General features: G+C 41.4%; 1 protein-coding gene across 2 annotated transcripts in view; it reads left to right on the forward strand.

Annotated features, from left to right (window-relative positions):
• The window catches only part of LOC144753541 (uncharacterized), an 869,206-nt gene that overhangs the window by 24,813 nt on the left and 826,455 nt on the right, over nucleotides 1-17,938 (forward strand). For both annotated transcript variants that reach the window (XM_078641195.1, XM_078641196.1), the window contains exons 2-4: nucleotides 4,722-4,883; nucleotides 8,526-8,637; nucleotides 12,165-12,215. In XM_078641195.1, the coding sequence (XP_078497321.1) occupies nucleotides 4,722-4,883; nucleotides 8,526-8,637; nucleotides 12,165-12,215 (325 nt within the window). The remainder of the gene's footprint in view (nucleotides 1-4,721; nucleotides 4,884-8,525; nucleotides 8,638-12,164; nucleotides 12,216-17,938) is intronic.

Raw genomic sequence — 17,938 nt, forward strand, 5'->3', positions numbered from 1 at the left:
TTCTCCCCTCTCTTACACTCACATCATACTTCAGAAAGTCTCATATCTTTGGCCAGTCTGGTAAAACCAGAGGGCCGATATGCTGTAAAGTACATCAAATAGTAAATATCTTCATGTTTGTCCATAATTGCATTAAAATCGCCTCCAATTACTAGGGAATCGGGGAGAGTATCAGCCAAGGCCATGTTGAGTGTATTCAAGGAGTCGTCCAGTAGGGCAGGAGGGAGATAGAGGCTAGCAAGCATCCATTGTTTGCCATATATGGGGTCTAAGAGGAGGACATATTCTACTGAGGGAGTCCACCTTAGAATAACTAACCTTACATCGGGTTGTTTGATGGAACATAATCGCTACACCAAGTGAGTCGGATGTAAACTACACAATCCCAAACGGATTATATATTTGTGAGTAATAGTTTATCCAGACTCTAATAAATGCATAGCTTAGTAATATTCATATATCAGATTGTGCCCCAGGGTTCACTGACTATGATTTAACTCCCCTTCCAGCTCATCCGAGAAGGTGGAGATTTAACACCTCTTTGTTACATGACCCCCAACTTCATATGTGGATTTGAGAAGTTCAGTGATACATTTTTTGCATGTACTCTTCCCCAAAATACCTCTGTCTAGCTTTTGGTATTCCTTAAATGCAGCAGCACAAGGCTTTATTATTCAATATGTTTCAATTTCTTTTTTTAAATAAAACAGCCGGTAAGGAATCAAATATACTATCAGATATTATTAAAAATCATGAATATTCATATTATCACTCAATATCTAATGTTTCATTACATTATTTGATGAAAGCTAAATTACAATATAATACATTTGCTATTAACAGTGCATCCACTTGTTTACATGTTAATATTACAGTGGACAAAATCTATCTGAGGAATTTATTAGCAAATGATCTGAAAATTAGCAGTGATCGGACTAAGATAGATCATATCATAAGGATCTACCTCTATATAAAGATTTGGATCTTCTAGATTAATTTTTAACATATTTATAAAGGCATCTACACCTCAGAATAAACACCTTCAGAAACAGAGATTAACACTTATTTACAGTCTCCTAAAAAACCTCAATTGGATTACAATAGAATTCACCTCCCTAGAGAATGATCATTTTATGAGTAATGCTGTTAATCTTTTTACAAATAGAGAAAGCACCAGCACTGGATGGTTTCACACTAGAATTGTAGTCCCAGTTTTCCAAGATCTAATTCCCTAAACTCTTAGATTTTTTTATTCTTTTGCACATTCTAAGTCTGCTCGGGATTCTTTTCACAAGGCTATGATTTGTCTTATTCCTAAAGAAAATCAAGATTTAAAGCTTTGCAAAAATGATAATCCTAGCTCATTAATCAATGTGCATTACAAGATATTTGCAAAAACTTTGGTCTTACGAATTGATCCTATTTTACTCATACATAAACGTATTGGGATAGAACAGTCTGGGTTTGTTAAAGGTTGTTTTTCTTCTGATAATAGACCTTTCTTTCACATTTTAAGTAAAGTATGAACGTTTTCTTAGCAGCATTTACTTTAGTCACTGAGAAAGCATTTGATATGATAGAATGTCAATTTGTTTTTAGGACGCTGAGTTTGTTTGGCTTTAGAGACAAAATTTGAGATTTTATTTCATTACTATTACCTCTCCACAAGCGGCTATTTTTGCTAATGGTATTTTATTTAATTATTTCCCTCAGCAAAGAGGCATTTATATCTAGAATTCAGAGAAAGAAAGAAATAACCGTATATGCATAATGTGAAAAGCAACTTAAACTATTGGGTTATGTAGAAGACATTTTACTTTACATTTCTAATACTAACTGACATTTCATATCCTCCATTTTTTGCAGAAGTGTAAAACTATTCCATTTTGTCGGATTGTAAGTTGAATTCGGACAAATGCAAGATAATTCTGCATAATAAATGTTGTCTCAAAAAGTAATTTGCAGATTGGAGGTTCTCCTTGCATCTGTCTAAGTTTAAATACATATATTGTTATATATCTCTTTTTATTTGCATTTACAATAAAGGCAATCGTATATAAATGCTACATTAACAAACAGATCTAATTCTTCTTTAGTTTGCATAAGACCATCACACTTACCTGTACTGCTGATTGTGGCTATGGCCGATGCTACATGTGGAGTGGTCAGTTCCAGCTCATCAAACATTTTTTGCTGTATCCATTTGGAGCACCTCAGTTGGTATTTAGCTGGGCAGCCTCTAGCTTTATAAACAACGTCCTCCACCAGGGTGCATCTGTCTATGCCTCCCCTCCACTGACCCACGGCAGAGGGAGCAGTGGTTCACCAATGTTTTGCAATCAAGAATCCTAGACCAGTTAATATTTGAGCACTGCTGCTCCCCTTCCATCCTCCTATAAGCTCCAGAAATGCTACTCTTGGTTTTAATTGACATTTTTAGCCTATACTCCGAGCTGTGAGTATATGCTAGCCCAGTATGTGCCAATGATGGAACAGCTCAATATGGTGGTTAGGAATCTGCTCCGGACTAGTGCAGTGCTGGCAAAGGGGTTCTGCCCATGCCCCACAGCCTGGAGGGATGATTGTAGACACAATGCAAATAATTGAACTGTATGAGTCTGGACGAAATGGCCAGAACTTAAGTTTAAATATTTAGTGTTATAGTTCTCTAGCTCAGCTGTGGAGATTATTTTGACGACACCATGAACAAACGTGATACTTTAGTTTTTAAAATGGAATCTTTTGTTTATATCTTGATGGGGTAGACTTGACTTAAGATGGTGCTTTTGCCAATAACACTATATGATTCATGTTGTAATACCCAAGTACATTTCACAAAGATGGATTAGATTCTTATTAAAGTTTTTATGGAATTATAAAATGTACAGAGTTAAGCATGTATAGACAAGAGGGATGAGTTAATTTTCACATCTTTAATCATTATCATACTTTCTGTCTAGGACAAGCCGCCCATTGGTTATCTTTTGAGAAAAATTCCCTTAACTTTTAGGGATGTATAGAGTTATATTCTATATCACCTTCCTCTGAGACAAAAATGAGCATTCAGGAAGAGACCCTGCTATTTATTTTTTTCTTTTGTTTACTATACAAGTAAAATACAACTTCTTTTAGTTTCCAATGAAGGGTAGAAAGTTAATTTCATGAAATCTTTTTTATGGTATAATAATATTAAAGTAATCAAAAGATCTTTTTTTGGAAGACTTGGAAACGATTAAATCTTATTTGGGTTAATCCATTGTTAAAAAATGGTGTTATCTGAACTTTTGCAGATGTTCAAAAATTAAGTCACTTAATGGTCCTAATAATAATAGGCTAATATCAAAAACAGAACTACATCAGGAATCTGGTCTTAATGTTTTCTAGTCCACAGACCTTTGGAATAAAATATAGGTGAAAGTATTCTGTGTTGCCAATACTACTCAAACACTTTTTTTTTTACAATCACTTATTAATTACTCCTGTAATGTTAGTGAAATGGAGTGTGGATACTCATGCTAAATGTTGACCTTGTAATCAGGAAATCAGTGGTTTAAAAGCTGTCATTTATTTGCCCTTCTGAGTATAACTTTTTTTGACAAAGTAAAGAATATATCACAGTAACGCACAGTACAGTACAGATTGATAAGCTAACTGTGTATATTTTTGGAATGATTTAGTAAATTTATTTTTGGAATGATCTACTATATATTTACTTCATACCTTGCCTTCCTTCCATCCCCCACCCCACCCCATTTATTTTCTTTCATTCCATTTCCCTGTCTTCTGTGATTATCTTCCACAAATCTAGCACTCTGTATAAAATATTTAATTAAGTTATTGGTTTGAATTCAGTATAATTTTGTTTTTCATATAATATTTATTTATCCATTATAGACAATAGGATCAATATTTTAAACAATTCTATTCTTAAATGTAAGGTTTTTACATAGTTATTTTAATAAAAATGTAAACTAAAAAAAAAAATTTGAGGTGACCCATTTATTGGAGAAGTTCCTCCCTGCAATTGTATTAATGGAATGAGTTCTGAGCACCGGGGTGCTTTACAAATACCGACAAACTGGCCCAAGCCAACTCGAAGGTTTTTATCAGAGTCACATGCACAGGTTCGCACTGGACATCAACAGGATGAGATTTAGAGAATACACTTACTTCCATAAAATTTTAACAGGAAGTTGGTCTTTATGGAATATAAAGGCAACAGTATTCAACTCGTTGATCAGATAATGGAAGTGTGGAACCTTGCACAAAAATGTGATTTGTGCACCCCTCTCAACCCCATGTCCCTTGTAAGAGTAAACTACTTCCACTCCTCACTGTTCTTGTTGTATCTTCACCCTGTGGACCTGCAATCAACAAGCACTGTGGGGTAACAAACTAACACAGTACTCCGGTGGTGGTAAGGGACTTTCTACAGTCGTCACCTCTACACCCTGCCTTGTTCATAAGGCAGATATTATACTTGTAAAGCATTTTAAACTAGATGTGAAGGAGAAGTTTTGCCCTCTTTGTTTCTGTGATGCTTGCGATCTCTTATGATATTTGCTGTGCATGAAACCTAGTTTGATGAAGAGGTATTAACGTAGAAATATACAGGGGCACAAGATCAGAAAACAATGTAACAATGTGGCTTATTCCATCTTGAGGTTTCATAATTTTCTTTTCACTTTTGATGGGCAGTCTTTATATCATTTCTCCACCAGCTAATCAATACTTACTTCAGTTGCTGGATGACAAGAAAGGAGTTTCCTTCCAGCAACCAACCGAGGCTCGTATCAAGCAGGTGTTTGAGATACTGGACAGTGTGATCCCTCAGCTTGGAGTCTTCTCGCCCCTTCTGACACACATCAAGGAAGAGCTAAAGGGTGAGGGTCTATCAGAATTTTTAATAGGTGTTCACTGGAATGGTATCTCATCTAAAATACACATTCTGGATCTTTTCTAAGCTGGGTCTACATATTTTCAAACTGGCCCTGCATCTCCTTTCAAAAGAGCATGCATCTTCTCTGAACCTGACCTGCATCTGCTGTGAAACTGACCTGCATTTCTTTAGTCTAGGATTACATCTTCTCAAGTTTTGATAACATTTCCAGAAATTGATATTTTGCTAGCCTAGACCCATAACCTGCAGAGCTCTGCAAAGGCTGTATATTTTTCATCCAGTAAAATGCATGCAAGCATCCAACCATTCATCCAGCAGCACACTCTGATTAAGGTTAGGCACAGAACAACAGGCTTTCTGGGCATCACTCAGCTCGCCTGGTTTATGATATTCATATAGTGCTGAAGCCTGCATACGTTTTGTAGAAAATCTCTCTGAATGTAGTGTGAACCCACAACACAGCGATGAGGTGCACCTGAGATTCTGGCATGGTGCTTAGCTTGGTAAACAGTAGGGAGTTCAGCATTTTCTAAAAGTACAGACAATATACAGTCAGGATGAAAAGATTCTTTATCGTGAACACACAGTTTAACGCTCCCAAGCCCTTTTTACAATTGTCAATGCTATGGTAACAGCAGGTGTTGGTAATGTGCAATATCTTTGGCTCCATGGTTGCTGCTGCTGCTGCTACTACTACTACTAATGATGAAGATAATAATATTGTTGCTACTACTATGAATATAAGGGATAAAGCACACCGTGCCACACATTATGAGGCTATTGCAAGTCACCGAGGAGTTCTATAACCATATGAAGGAACAAGGCCGAAGGTCGAATTCCTTTATAAGAATATGGAGCTCTGAGGTGACTTACAATACCCGTTTCATGTATGGCAGGGGGTACTTTATCCCATATAATACATGGTCACTCCTTCAACTTTCCCACAAATCATTTAAAACCTTGACCTTTCATACGGAAGAGAGCCTGTTTGCAAATATGAAGAATAACAATAGAACCACTTGTGCAAAATTAAACACATCAAAAACCTGTTAGATATTTGCTGCAAAAAGCTAATACAAAGAGTTCAATACTAGACAGGTTTAAAACAAAAAAGCTGCAGAACACCCTTAGAATGTGTAGAAACATACAGAAATATTGTAACTTTTTTATAACTTATCTAGGGCGTGCTAAAAGTAAAGATGTTGTTTTTGCTTGTCACTGTAAGCTAGGAAAATAGAGCAGAAGAAAGCAAACCAAAATGTAATGTTCTTTTCTTTAAACAGCTGCTCTGTGACCTGACCGGTATTTCACCTTGGCTGCTGGCTCTGGTAGCAGGCATTATGATGTCAGAACTCAACTGTAATAACTTATCACAGTTGAGTTCTGACTTCTTTCCTTTATAATTGATGGCTGGGTGCATTACAAGTCACTGATTATGGCGCAATTTGAGATGTGAATTTCTACAGGGAATGCAGAATCCCATGTATTATAATAATAACAATAATAATAGCTGTATATCTTTTATCACAAACTGAATTGTCTCTTGCTATTTAAAAACATAGGTGCTGTTATTACTGTTGTCAATTGGGGTTGATCTTACGGTCCTCTGAAAGATTGTGATTGTGAAGGAATTCATAAAGTGCACAGCTACTCAAGAGTGTCCTGTAACTAAACGGTTTGTGAAAAGAAGCAGATATGGATGGTGATTACTGAGAAAAAATCCGGGTCTTAAGCTTTATCTTAAACCTGGCTTCAATCTTTGTTTGACGCAGGTCAAAAGAGAGCTTGATCCACCACACAGGGCACAGGAAGAAGAAAGAGCGACCTCCCGCAGTAGCCAGATGAACCTTAGGGACTTTAGACAAACGATTACCAGATGAGCGTAAAACTCTAACAGGGCTATAAAAGGCAATCCTAGCCGAAAGTTAGTCTGGTCCAGAGTGATGGAGAGCCCTATGCATTAAAAGTGCTACTTAAAAAATAAAACTATTTTCCGATGGGAAGCTAGTGCAAATTGTGCAAATAACAGGAAATATGTTCCCGTCCTGTCCCGGCAAACCCAGAGGCAGTTGTGCTGCCACATTCTGAATGACCTGAAGTCTATTCAGGAGATATTTTGGCAAACCTGCATATAAAGCGTTGGCGTAGTCCACAGAGAAAAGGCTGATCTATCCAAGTTGAAATTCAGACCTTTAGTCTTGAAGGTAGTGCCTTTTCCTCTGGGCATTAGCTGCTATCCTTTTGTTGCACAAAGAAACTACCAGAGACGTGCATCCAAACAAAGAGCCATACCTGCTCATTCACCTTTGGATTTCCTCCAGTGACCGTATCTCTTTCTAAACTAAACTGAATTCCTTGATTTGTCAACCCATGGACTGCCATTGAACAACAGACTTTCTTTTCTGGTATGGATAGGACCGAAGTACCTACTTTGAACCATAACCTTTCTTCATCCTCCATTGATGGGTTCAATCAGATCATGGATTCTCAAACAAACATGGACATCCCTCTTCTACTATGAACAGGGCCCATCGAACGAGTATCAAACAATACACTTTTGTCATCTTCCATAGAAAAGGTACCATTGGACTAGGTGCCTTTCATTATCCACAATGGATGAGGTCCATTGGGCTATACTGCAATATATATCCATCACCCATCATGCACACGATCCATTAAAATATTGATTACCTTTATTGGCCATGCAAAAAGTGCATTGTCTGCTGGACTTGCATCATCACCCCATAAACAGGCTGCATTTTGTACATAGACTGACGTCATCAGGTCATAGATTGTACTCTTTGGATTATAGACTTTTGAACTTCTAGATTCACTAGCATCAGGGGATCATGATCTCGCAATGGCTGACTTAATTAGATCATAGATTGACATCGGCATATTGTGATCTGTTTTTATCTGAGTAATGAGATGAATTCATCAATCATTAATTCATTTTAAACCGAGTTCATGAACTGAATCAATCAGATCATAGATTGACTTTATCAGTCCATGAACTGACTTAATTACGTCTTGCACTGAGATCATGAGATCATGGATGGACATCAGCAGATCCTGACTTGTTTTCATCAGACCACAAACTCAATTTGCCAGGCCTAATACTAAAGAATCCATCAGGTTACAGACTGATTCTTCAACCGTAGACAGATATGGTAGACTATGAACTGACTTCATCAGACCACACAATAACTTCATAATATAATCAATTGGCTTTTTTAGAAGATTGGATTACAAGTAATCAGAACATGTTCTGTATTCATAGGACTGTGGATTCACCTTGTCTGACCATAATTGAGTTAATCAAATAGTGATAGACAGGCCTGCTCAAGGCATGAACCTGGCTGTCCACACCATAGACTATGTACAGTAGACTTTTGACCAACATTGTTAGATCAATGGCCATTAGTGCCATGCCTTGGAAAAATCCTCCTTTATGCTCAATGGTGATTTCCAAAACATGTATCCGTATTGTTACAGTACATTCAATTACAGATAGCCCTTGTAGAGAGCATGCCCTTGCCCTAGATTGGATGCCGATATTCTCTTCTATGCTAACAAGCTGCTTGTGGGAGTGATCTAACTGTATTTATTTTGGTTTTATACCCAGGAGCAGTTTACAGTTCTCAACTCACTGGAAACACAGAATCCAAACCCCAGACAGAAGACATCCTCGTGCGAGTTCCTTATTTCAGTTTATACAAGAGGAGGCAGGATGAGCGGTGAGAAATGTACTGTCAATGATCCTAATAGAGATGGATGGGTTTGACTGGAATCTTTCTATCGACAGTTGGTTTCTACAAGCCGATCTGCTGAGGAACAACTGACTGAATAATCAATGAATTGGCTGTTTAATGGAAGGCAGAATGTTTCACTGTGTGGTGATATTAAAGCACATTTAATGGAGCGGTTATTGGGAATTTATAAAAAGCTAGTCAAAACATACCATATGTAAAGCAAATCACAAAATCTACAAAACTGCTCAAACAGATTGCGACCAGAGAGTCACCTGAGAGTGCTGGATAGATATTCCAGAAGCAAAGGGTTGCACCGCAGATCACTTCCTATCATTGGAACCTCTTGCATGGCATCCAAAAAACAAACCACTTCGGAATGTTAGCAGACCTTGTGGACTCTTCGGATTTACAGATGGCCTCTACTGTAGGGTTTGAGGTGAAATGACCAACATGAATAGTCCACCTAAAACTTGTGGGAAAGCACAACTTGTTTCTTTCAAAATAAGTCTACAGTGGGTATAATCTGTTGTATCACGAAAAGCTTTGAAATTCTTTACTTCTTGGCATTTCATAGTGTTTACATACTGTTTTTGTCTGTATGGCAGGCTGCAGCCATAAATGCCAGTCATAATTAGGGCTCCCGGTTTTCCGTTTAAACAGATTTTTACATATAAATACAGACGGAAAACAAGTTTTGCTTTGTCTGTATTTACATTTAAAAACGGGTAAATACTAGCACATTTTGCAGCACTGCCGTGCTCCAGCAAAGAGTTGCAAAATAGAATGGTATGGTGATTGCTCACAGAGTAATTCTTCCAGCCACAGGCAAAGTGGAGAAGCAAGGGCTCTAAGAAGGGGTGAAAAACAACAAAGCCTTGTTAACAAGTGCATGGTCTTTTAAAGACCTGTGAAGTACTCGGGTGCGGCTAGCAGCACAAAAACTGTCAGTGTGTGTGCCCGGGGAAGCTGTCTCAGCCTGGGCTCACACACAGGAAGTCGGGGAGAGAGTGGGGGGGGGGCGGAAATATAAGATAAAATACATCCATGGATTGAGGAAATGCTACAGAAGTTTGCGTCTAACTTTAAGGTCACACGCTTGAATCCTTGTAGGTCCAACTCGGCCTTCCTTCCGATGTTGATAAAATGATATAATTGAAACAGGCATGGCTTAGAGTGCCAAAACACTGTCAGTTCCGTTGGTATATTCCATTCATTGTATTAAATCAAATGCAGGCATCTTTCTACGGTGCTCCACGCGTACCTCTGTTATCTGGAGCAGCAAGGGTTAATATATGCCTAACTGACTAACACTGAGCCCAGGAGGAAGGTGGGCCAGCTCATCCTTTAAGTACAAAAACGCCAGCCTTGATGAAAGTCATACCAGAGGTTCTGAAAACTTGGTAACTTGATGACACGTCTTCAGAAGGGCAGCGGACTCTGCCATCCGGCCTCACCTGCCAGTATTCTGCTATTAACAGGTCTTTATCTGTCCAAGGGATCTCTGCACTTCCTTGGAGCACCCCTGGGTCACCGCCTGCTTAAAGTGAGCAAATTCAACAATGGTGTGCAGAGGAGGGCTAGGTTTGTGGGGATAAGAGAGCGCCCACAGACTAACCCACCATCAAACCATTTTAGGCATATAGCCTGACTCACAGCCTCAACCAGTATATTTATAAGACGTAATAACCGTAAATAAAAGATCAATATACCGACTAAAACTTTCTAAAACTGACAAACGCCAGAAGCCAGTCTGCGATAAAATCCTCGAAAGCAGAGAAGGTCTAAAATCGAATGGTAGCCGAAAATGGTAGAATTCGTGCCATGTAGATAAAACATAACATATAAGTTATATTTGGGAAATTCTGTGAATGGCAAAGTTTTCAGATGAATGTTTTGACCAATAACAAACAAGTGTATGGGTACACTGTAAATTTAAATAAATGTGGAAAAATACTAGCTGCAGCGACATCTTTTACTTGTGGGAAAAATAAATGTGGATAAATACAGATAAAATATAAAAATATGAATAAATACAGACGGAAATGGCAAAAAAATAAATACCATAAAACCGGGAGCCCTAGTCATAATGTGTCCCACCTATGTCTAATAGCAGGTGAACAAATGATTGCTTCAATAAGGTCCAGTATGTCTACCGCTGAGACAGAGAGCCATGGAGTGAAACTTAACAGTTATGCTATCATTTCCTGCACATCTTCTGAATGTCACATAGTCATTGACTGATTGGTGTGTAGACAAAATATTTGGCAAAAAATATTGTGTAGACAAAATATTGTGTCAAGAATATAGAGGACAAAAATATTGTGAAGGGGAAGTTTATATGGGTAAACAAAGTTTTACCATATATAACTTCACAAATATACCTGGACTATATATATATATCTTCAAGCTACAAAGGTGTGGAGTTAAGAATTGTAAATCTTTACCGACCTATTTGCACTTCCCTTCTCGATATTTTGGTCCTCCATATTTCTGACACGATATTCTGTCCATACAATATTTTTGTTACTGATATTCTGTCAGTGTTCTGGCTGATCTAATCGTCAGTGGCTGGTCCATCTATCATCTTGGTCTTTATGCTGAAAACACCCAACCATTATTTCCATTTCTATTCCTGGTGGAAGAATTACTGTGGAATGCTATATGCTTTAGGGCAGTATGGGGTGATCTCTTTTAGGTATATTGACACGGCCATTGACTGGCTTTGCAAACCTGAGACAGATTTTTTAAAGCTCCTTATTTAGCTGATTTTAAATAAAGAGTTCTGAAAGTTGTCATATTGGGGTCAGCAGTAATCAATCAGAGGCTGCCTTTTGTACAGTTGCAGATCTCTAGAAGTATGTATTTTGATAGATGTGCCATAACAGCCATTCCATTGGCTGAGAGGTCCTTGGAAGAGGCGGCTAGAGAGTTACTAGAGGGCAGCAGGAATATGGCTACCACATAGTCTTGCACTACACATAAAATAGAATAAGTACATTCTCCCCACCCAGGCTGGGAGCTTGTTTACACCAAGGAATTATCAGATGTCCTGCTCTTGTTATTTTAGAAATTCCACAGAAAACTAACATGGACTCCTGGGTGGCAGCCGTAAATAATACAAGTTAAGAAACAATAAGAACTTTAAATATTGGGAACAATAGTTGTTACGAGCGATTGAGCTCTGCGTGGTCAGGGGTTGTGACTGAATTGTGTCAGATATGTGGGCAAACCTTTCCAGTTGTACTCACAGCTCCTGTTACCTTGCCAAACTGCATATTAACAATCCATATAGTGTTCTGAAGTAATCTTAAAATAACGTTCAGCACAATACGAATATCACAAATAAATACATTTTGCTCCTTAATTGCCTGAACAAAAAACATCGTTGTATTGTATTAGGTCGTGGTGCTGATGCCAAGTGTACCTTCTCATCCATTGTGGTGCTGATGCCAAGTGTACCGTCTCATCCATTGTGGTGCTGATGCTAAGTGTACATTCTCATACATTTTCAGAAATGAAGAGTTGCAGTATGCCCTTTTGAGACTTGATCGGGTCACGAAACGGTAAGTTTCAAAGCCATCTTTTCTTTTGCCACTCTCTGTGCTCTGTTCAAATTAACCCTGGGCGTAGTTTGCGTAGTAGCGCTACGTGTAGCTACGCGAAGTGCACTTCGCACTAAGCCAGCTACGTGAACTGCGTAGTGCACTGTGCAAAATGCTGTTCGCACTGATTGCACAGTGCCGGATGCTTGTCCGCACTGTGCAATCAGTGCAAACCGCATCTTGCACAGTGCAAGCGGTTGTTTTCTGCCGCTCGAGTAGATTTCTACTCGAGCGGCAGCTTTCTCAACACAGACTGGTAGTTTCTCATCGCGAGCGGTCGCGAGCATACGCGACCACTCGCAATGAGAAACCTGACCTCCCCGCGTTGAGAATCTTGCCGGGAGGTTTATTTTCCATGCTCGCGATCCGCAACTTGATGTTGCTGATCGCGAACGAGGAAAAAGTCTCGCCGGGATGTAATTTTGCTCACTTGCGCTCGCCAACTTGCCGTTGAGGACAACAAGCAAGCAAAAAATGACCGCTGCACTACGCTACGCTACGCGTGTTTGCACTGTGCTATGTGCAATTTGCGTAGTGCGAAGTACCGCAAACTTCACAAACTACGCATCGTTGCATAGTGCTTCGCCCAGGGTTAGTTCTAATGCGTGCTTTGGCTCAAATTTGATTTCACTCATACAAAGTTTCAGTCAGACTTAAATTTCACAGGATCCCTGTGGTGCATGGGCCCCCTCTATACTGAAAGGCAGCAACGCCTTGAACTCTTGAGTTTAAACATGGGCAGGAGGCAATGCCAGCTATCTATCCAAAGTCAGCATCTGGAGGTTGTAATCTTCCATATATTATATTTGCATTTTGAAAGTGCTTTATGCCTCTGAAACGCCAAAGCGCTTATGAAGACGGGTAGCATGCTACATTGTTGTGGAGTGCTTGGTTTTCAATGTCCGAGTTGCAGCATGGTTCTTGTGGGAAGCACTTAGTGTTGTGCATGAGGGGCTAGAGTGATGCCCATATCCTGTTTTAGGTCGCAGCACTTAATGGTGTAAAAGCTAGAAAACTCAGAGACAGACCACGCACTTTACATTCATCAGTTCCTGCAGGTCTCCTCAGGAGCTCTCGGCACAATTCCCTTACAGCGCTAAACACATGCTGTCTGAAGTTTTGCTTTTAACGTGAAGAATCCAAGAACCATGTATGTGCCGAATCAGGAAAAAAGTTAACCCTTTCCGTGCTCATGACGGCTCCACGCCATCATGAGTCACGGCCGGCGTGTGCTCATGATGGCATGGAGCCATCATGCTGCTGCCGCTCCGCCCACGCGGCACTAATTCCCCGCTGTGCGGGCAAATTCGTGAGTGGGCGGGGTCATGACAGTTCCACGCCATCATGAGCACACGCCACCCGTGACTCATGACAACGTGGAGCCGTCATAAGTATCGGAGCGCCACACCCACCCCTTAGCCCCGCCCGCGCCGCAGCGGAATTCGCGGCACAGGGAAGGGGTTAAATATGTCCAATAATTATTACTTTTGTTTCTAAATGGATCCGCTTGATTATGTCATTCACTAACTACCCCAATCGAATGTTGTATATGTCATTATATTTATTTATTTATATGATTTATAGAGTGCCGGAATCACCCCCATCGTCATATCTCCGCGCTGTGTCTGCTAGTGACCAATGTTTGGAGGAAGTTTAGAACAGTGAGTGCATTTTTCAGCAGGTTTCTGAAGGCCAGGAAGTTGGTACATTGGCGTAACTGGATGGGGAGTTGGTTCCAGTATCGCGGGACATGGTGGGAGAATGCTTTACCGCCCATGCGGGCTAGTTTGAAGTGCGGCATATGGAGAAGTCCTTGGTGACCCAACCGCAGGGTCTGGGTGGTATATATCGGACCAATTTTTTAGTCAGATAACTGGATCCCATATTGTTTAGGGATTTGTGTACCATACAGTAGACTTTAAATGTTATTCTTTTTTTCACTTGGCGCCAGTGCAGTTATGGGGCAGATGCGTTTCTGGGGGGGGGGGGCATTGGTCACCAGTCGAGCTGCGGTGTTTAGGACCACTTGCAGTTTGCTGAGAGAGGATTCCTTTGCAGAGATCAGCAGAGCATTGCAATAGTCTAGGCGACTGAGGATCAGCGCCTGATCTAGAGCTTTACGTACAGATGTTGGCAGGAGAGGGAAGACCCTACGTAGGAGGCTAAGTGTGTGGTAGCGTGCCCCGGCTGTGCTGTTCACTTGCTCCTCTAATGTAAGTTTTTGGTCAAGTTTAACTTCTACGTTTTTCACCATCTGTTTAGGGGAGGGGGTGATCCTAGTTCCTAAGGCCACCAGCTGGGGGAACCATCTCAGAGTAGGATATTGCATATTATTATATATAGGATATTGTATATTTATTGTTTGAGCTCCCAACCTGTTGTACTGTGATCCTCTCGGGCCAGAACCAAGCATCCCACATCCTGTGCATCCAACGTCATCAGTCGAAAAATATCTCATGGAAATACACATGTGGGACAGAACATGGTCCGGCTGGTGTGCACTATATAGTGCCATGGATTATAAAAGTCTTGCCAGACCCTCCAGGAGTGGAAGACCTCTTGGCCTTCAGAGAATAAGCGTCCTCCTACCTGGCTTTTTAGGTACCACTTGGTGGTGGAAGAGGAGCGTGGCACAGGGCTGTGCTGATTACAGGAAGCCTTAGTAGGCACTCAGTAGAATGCTTCACTCTTCAGGAGCAGAGCACCGGGCTTACAAAGCTTGCCTTTGGTCAGCTCTACAGACAGACGAGACAATGACGGCATGCACTGGATACAGCCATCCAGTATAAATGTCCTATAGTGTCCACGGAGTGCACCAAGGTGTATCCTCTGGCATGTGCTATATTCAGGGAGTTACTGTTGAAGCTCCATGAAGGCAGTTTATACATGCCTTTTGTACTGACAGGCAGCACTCCTCTCTCAAACGTTGAATGTACTGTAGCTTCTCAGCGTGATTAACTTAGTACCAAAGTGATGAAGATTGGCTATAAATAGGCAGTCACATTCCATGGCATTTATTGAGTAAACCTTGCCAGGATATTGTTCTATAGGGTCCACCCAAGAGTAACAGAGCAGCTACCCCAGCCTCCGCTTATTACAAATTCCTTATTGGACTACCCTGGACAAACATATGCAACGCATATGGCGTGCACTGGTTAATTTTCCTATGCCAGGTGTTCATGTGTATTTCTGGGCTTACTTGAGATTGCTCTTGAAGGTTGTTCAATAGAGGGTTAGCCAAGTCATCTGAGTGGTTTGTTAGGGAAAAAACGGGCCTTTACTTACATTCTGAACTTCATATTGAGCTGTATGTTTATTATTTGGATTGGTAGGGCTCTCCAAAGTTTTACTGCATATTCTGGGAATGATGGTCCACCAGTTCTCTTTTTGTTGGTGGCTTGGCAAGTATGATGGACAGGCCTAGGGGCTAGTCTAAAACAGAGTGTTCTATTCTGGGAGGATCTTTGGAACTGGAATTTAGTTTGGAGAAACAATGGACTTTTCCCTTTGAGGGCTCTGTGAATGCTTCGGAGTGCCTCGGAGGTGAAGCACAAGCTGCGGAGTGCCATTGAAGTGCTTGAATCACTAGTGTAATGCATTTTCTTCCCTGGTATGCCTAGTAACTGGCTGTAAAACATTGACCATCCAAATGGTTCTGAGGTTTCCAGCACATACTACAGTCTGATTCAGCTTGTGTTGCTATATTATGGGTACTGTGTTCTGCTTGGTCTCTGTTTGTTGGCTGTATTTTATTCATTGAGCTACAAGTGTTTGCTTTTTTGTGTTTTTGAGTTGAGGCCAGAGAGTTTTCTTAAGTTACTTAACCAAATACCTGGCAGATGGAATATGTTGAGTCTATTGTTGCTTTAAGTGTGACGTGTCTGAGCTATGTTTTAATTTTTAGTTACCTTCTAGTGCTAGAAATGGGAAGAAAATACTTCAGGAACCCTTGCACTTTTTTGTTGGTAGAGGTAATGGTAAAAAGGCAGTGGCGCCCGGCACGGATCGGGGATGGATGGGACGCGGGAGAAGCAGGTGTAAATAAAAAAAAAAAAGAACTTACCTTCTCGTCACTTCCTCACTGTGTCTCTCCTCGTAGTCCCTCGCTCTGGCTGAAACAGGAAGCACACCCAGGCTCCCAGTCAGCTAATCACAATGCTGCAATGCAACGTTGTGATTGGTCTGAACACCGTGGTTCGACGCTCAGGCTCCTGATGGACAAAGGAGAAACAGCCGCCCTCATCCTTCTGGACCTATCAGCAGCCTTCGACACGGTCTGCCACCGCACCCTAATAGCACGCCTCCACGACGCCGGAATCCAAGAGAAGGCCCTGGCCTGGACCACATCCTTCCTCTCCGGCAGAACCCAGAGCGTCCGCCTCCCACCCTTCCGCTCATAAACCACCGAGATCTTCTGCGGCATCCCTCAGGGATCCTCCCTCAGCCCGGCACTGTTCAATATCTACATGGCACCACTCACCCACGTCGCACGACAACACAGCCTCAACATCATCTCCTACGCCGACGACACCCAGCTGATCATCTCCCTCACGAAGACCCCCACACCGCCAAAGCCAATCTCCACAGACGAATGAAGGCCGTCGCCGACTGGATGAAGGACAGCAGACTGAAGCTGAATTCAGACAAGATGGAGGTCCTCATCCTCGCCTTCGCCTCAGTTCCTCATATCCGGAAAACCACTGCCGCCCGCAGATCCTTCTCCTACCTCGCCGCCAAGACCTGGAACGCTCTCCCTACCAGCCTACGACAGACCCAGGACCTGCTGGCCTTCAGAAGACTTCTCAAGACCTGGCTCTTCGGTCACCAGCACCTTGAGACCCTCACGGGTATGTAGCGCGCTTTAGAAATGCAGTGATTGATTGATTGATTGTCTGGGATCCTGGGCATGCTCTCCATGCAGGCTGTAATGCAGCCAGCATGGAGAACAAAATACATTGATAATAATGTGAGTTATTATTAATTTATTTTTCCTTAACTTCACTGCTAAAAAGCATTGGGGCGGCGCCCCTCTGCCTTAGCGGAGGATCAGCCAATTAAAAAAAGGGGTTGGTGTCCTGAGGGGTGGTATCTGGAAGAGTGGAGACCTGAGGAGCAGGGTCAGTCAATGACAGCCTCTGGTCTGACATTTCATATGCATTGTCTTGCAACATAAGTTACACATTGGGGCTTTAAAGTGACCACACACTGCCCAGAATCTTTCTCACAGCAGGGCAGGACTAGAAGTGGCAACTGGTTACCTTTTTTTAAGCTGTGCCACACTCCTTCAGCTATCCATACCGCTGGATGTACTAGGGTGGTGTAAACTGGTTGCACTCTTACAAATGTGGTCCCATGCTATGATGACAACAATGACACATACACTAAGTGATACTCTTCTGGGAGTGGCCATGCGAAGTCCACATCCCATTTATTTAACCCTTTTGACCTGAGCCCGTCCCAGGAAGGCCTGCTTCGTATCCAGGGAGCCACATAGAGACCGGGTGACATGCTACATCCCTCACCAAGTTAGCTTGCAAGCTCCCTCTTCTATTGGTTGGTGTGGGCTTGGGAGCGTGAGCCTCCATGCATAGTCTCTGAGGGATCCCTTTGGAAATGGCTTGACCCACAGGTGGTACTGGTAGCTCCTCTACTGTCTAGCTCCATCGTCTCTGTCCATTGTGACA

This window comes from Lissotriton helveticus, chromosome 5_1, assembly GCF_964261635.1.
Source record: "Lissotriton helveticus chromosome 5_1, aLisHel1.1, whole genome shotgun sequence".
NCBI classification, from domain to species: domain Eukaryota; kingdom Metazoa; phylum Chordata; class Amphibia; order Caudata; family Salamandridae; genus Lissotriton; species Lissotriton helveticus.